Source organism: Sinocyclocheilus anshuiensis, unplaced genomic scaffold (genome assembly GCF_001515605.1).
Source record: "Sinocyclocheilus anshuiensis isolate Anshui unplaced genomic scaffold, SAMN03320099.WGS_v1.1 scaffold412, whole genome shotgun sequence".
In the NCBI taxonomy this organism is placed as follows: domain Eukaryota; kingdom Metazoa; phylum Chordata; class Actinopteri; order Cypriniformes; family Cyprinidae; genus Sinocyclocheilus; species Sinocyclocheilus anshuiensis.
This window is the reverse complement of record NW_015558661.1, coordinates 124,087-127,375: the sequence shown is the minus strand read 5'-3', so window position 1 is coordinate 127,375 and position 3,289 is coordinate 124,087. Positions and strand designations below refer to the sequence as shown.

The following is a 3,289-nucleotide window of genomic DNA, read 5'->3' as shown; positions in this document are numbered from 1 at the left end:
CCCCTCATGTTTCCAGACGGCGCCTCTTAATGAAGCTGAGAGGGCTCTGTGGACACAGCACACTGCTGGAGTGAGGGCTTGTGTTCATTGGCCGTAGGATTTCTCATGGGAGATGGAGAAGATGTGTGATTGGCAGAGGTTGCCAGAGACTGCTCTCCTCGTCGCACACAAGTGCGTATTATCAAGGGCCACTGCAAACAACGACTCCTTCAACATCTGCCATGCTCAACTTAGCACAGACACCGCAGGGCTTACTGCGCTCATTCATGAGAGAGCCATGCAAACCGTGATTTTCAGTAAAATGTGCTTAGAAAGTGGTACAGATTGATTGCATATTATTTAAGAATTGAACAAGTAATAGAAAAAAATCTTATGAAACATATTCACCAGCCAATTATGTGCATTAAGTAAAATCTTTGCTAAAAATTATGACATTATTAGATACCAAGTCATAATTATAACATAAAAAGTCAAAGTTAGGAGATGAAACATCATAATTATGGAATAAAAAGGGTAAAAAAAAAAATTTATAACAAAAACAAATTATGATAATAGTAATTGTGAGTCAAAATTCTGAGATAGAAAGTCATAATTAAAATTAAGTGTAAAAATTATAACAAAACTAATTATGACAAAAATTCAACGGTATGAGATAAAACATCAAAATTATGGGTCATAAATGACATAAAAATGAAATTATGAGTAAACATTATTAGATAGAATGTCATAGTTATGACATAACCCAAAATTAGGAGAGAATACAAGTATGACAAGTAAAAATTCAGAGATAAAATATTATGAGAGAGTCATAATTATGACATAGACACATTTATAGCCTATTAAATTATATTAATATTGAAATTATGAATCAAAATAAGTCACAATTATGACACAAAAAGTCAACATTGACAAAAACATTGACAGTCAAATTTATAATAGAAAGTCAAAATTATGAGATACAAAAAATGGTCAATTTGTCAATCTCTAAATTTCAACATTTTATGTAATAATTGTGATTTACCAAAGCATTTAAAAAATAATAATAATAACCTTCCTTATTTATAGGATTTTGTAATTAACCTCTTCAAACTTTGGGGCAAAAGGATATGCCAAATAAAAGGTGAAGTATTTATCCCAAACTAAAACCTCCCAATACTGAAAATCACCAACAATGAATAAAGCTTGTGGTCTTAAAGGTCTGTGGTCTACATTCATACATTATGTAACATGGCTTCCAAAATGATTCCTGTCCGATTCAGCCTCTCAACAGTGGTAAACATCGCAGCCCGGTGGGAAAAACACCTCACTGCAGGGTTTCGTCCACTTAGTTAAAAACCCAAATTTTAGGCATTGAGCAAATAAAATGTTCAATAATTTCCTATTATTAACAGGTGGCTGGTTAAATAAAACTGCAGTCATTACTTTACAAAAACAGCTTTCCTTTTGAGAACAATCTATATGCTGGTGGTTTATTTTAGATGAGGTTATAATGCCTTTTCCATGCTTTTTCAATCAGTTGAAATGTTCATGTTAAATGATTAAATAAAACTTCAATCCTCCTCTGCATTAAAATAAATCAAACTTTTTTTTCAGATTACACAAGCAGCCAGTCAAGAAATATTTATCTGTATTTATACCAGCTGTGTTCTCACTTAAGATATCCCAGATGTTTCATTTTTTGTCTAATACAGACTCTCTGCTACAATCATCATGCACAGAGAGAACCAAGTGCAATGAGACCTCTTATGTCTACTCTTTGAGAGGATTCTTAAATGTCTCGATCATTTTATCATATATGTCTAAATTTAGCTGAACACACACGCAGATGTGAATCACACAGACAGAAAATGACTAAGAATCAAAAGGTTTGATTGCTATAAGCGCAGAGGGCTGCATGTCTGCATGGAAAATAATGGATCACTTCAACTTGTCAAACAAAATGTCCTGACAAATGAGCACTTTGATTAAAATCAGTTTATTTCAACAGATGTAAAATAGATTAAACCCAGTGCATGTTGTTCATGAAGTATTAAACAAGTTATTTTTGGCTACAGCTTGATATTTGTAATAAATATGATTTTTTTTTTTCATAAATAATAAAAAGTTTTACGACACTGATTAATTTCATTCAAGTTTGAAGTTCCCTCACATAAAATAGTGTCACAGCAAAATATTTTGTCACCACACATTTTGTGTCCCTGATTCTCCAGTGAAAGCAGTCTTTATGAGAGCTCATTTGCATACCGGAGCTTGTGCTTCAATCAGAACATAGAATGCAAATGAGAACCCAGGCAGCTTGAGGCGTTCTCCAGGCGGCAGCTCACGTCCCTTCAGCGGAGGAAGTGTTCGGTCATCCACCATCCTCAGCACTTGTCCATTCAATTCGACTGACCTACAAAACGGACAAAAAGTTGGATTTAACGGTCTCAAGGTTGTTACTACTATAGTTGATGCATAATTTGTTGAATGGCTTCCATTTTAGGTGAACATTTATAGAAAAGTTGACTATTCTGTGTAGTCTTTCTAATAATATCAGGCAATAAATGTATAGTAAAGGGTAGTGTAACATGATTGCATTGTACAGTCCAAACATTGTGAGATCATGAGACATTACCTGGAATAAAGACTCTGTTCGCCAGTCTCAGCTGACTGTAGCACAAATGCTTCAATGGTGCTGTTGGCTGTGTGCGCAGGCAGACTAATCGTGACTTCATTTTTGTTTAGGTTTAAGGCAAATAAGGTCACAGCACCTGGTCTATAATGTGTGCTGAAAAAGAAAAAGACACCATATGTAAAAAATCGTAACCTTTCAAAAGTTAACTTCTTTAGAAAATAAATCACTGTGAACGAGAATACAAGTACCTTTTTCTGTTAGTGCAGTGAAGGTAAAGCCGTATTGGTTTCTTTGGTCCTGAATTCATAAGAACTTGTGCTTTTAAGACCTCTGGACCAACAAGCTTTTTGTATAGCAATGATAGCCAGTAATCCTGCCATAATACAAAATTTAATGTAAAGAAAGAAAAAAACTAGGCTAATTGACTGGTCCACATTCCTGGACCGATACAGAAGTTATGCAACAAAGATCAAACACATAAAAAAACACTTACTGGAAGAGGATCTAGGTTATCATCCACTAAATGGTACGTGCCAGAACCAATTAACACTTGTCTGATGACGACATCTAAACCAAGCTCGGCAGCAAGCCCCAGTTTGTCCAGCCACCTTCAATAAACAAGACAGATAGAAATATCTTTAATAAACAATGAATATTGTTTTAATAAATATTTTT

At 34.3% G+C, this 3,289-nt stretch overlaps 1 protein-coding gene across 1 annotated transcript in view; it reads right to left on the bottom strand.

Moving 5' to 3' along the window:
* Positions 1-1,985: 1,985 nt before the first annotated feature.
* hpse (heparanase) overlaps positions 1,986-3,289 on the bottom strand; it is a 5,335-nt gene continuing 4,031 nt past the window's right edge. Inside the window, exons 9-12 of the mRNA XM_016477249.1 lie at positions 3,108-3,222; positions 2,863-2,987; positions 2,615-2,767; positions 1,986-2,392 (exon numbers count right to left, since the gene is read on the bottom strand). Of these exons, the coding sequence (XP_016332735.1) occupies positions 2,233-2,392; positions 2,615-2,767; positions 2,863-2,987; positions 3,108-3,222 (553 nt within the window). The 3' untranslated portion in view covers positions 1,986-2,232. The remainder of the gene's footprint in view (positions 2,393-2,614; positions 2,768-2,862; positions 2,988-3,107; positions 3,223-3,289) is intronic.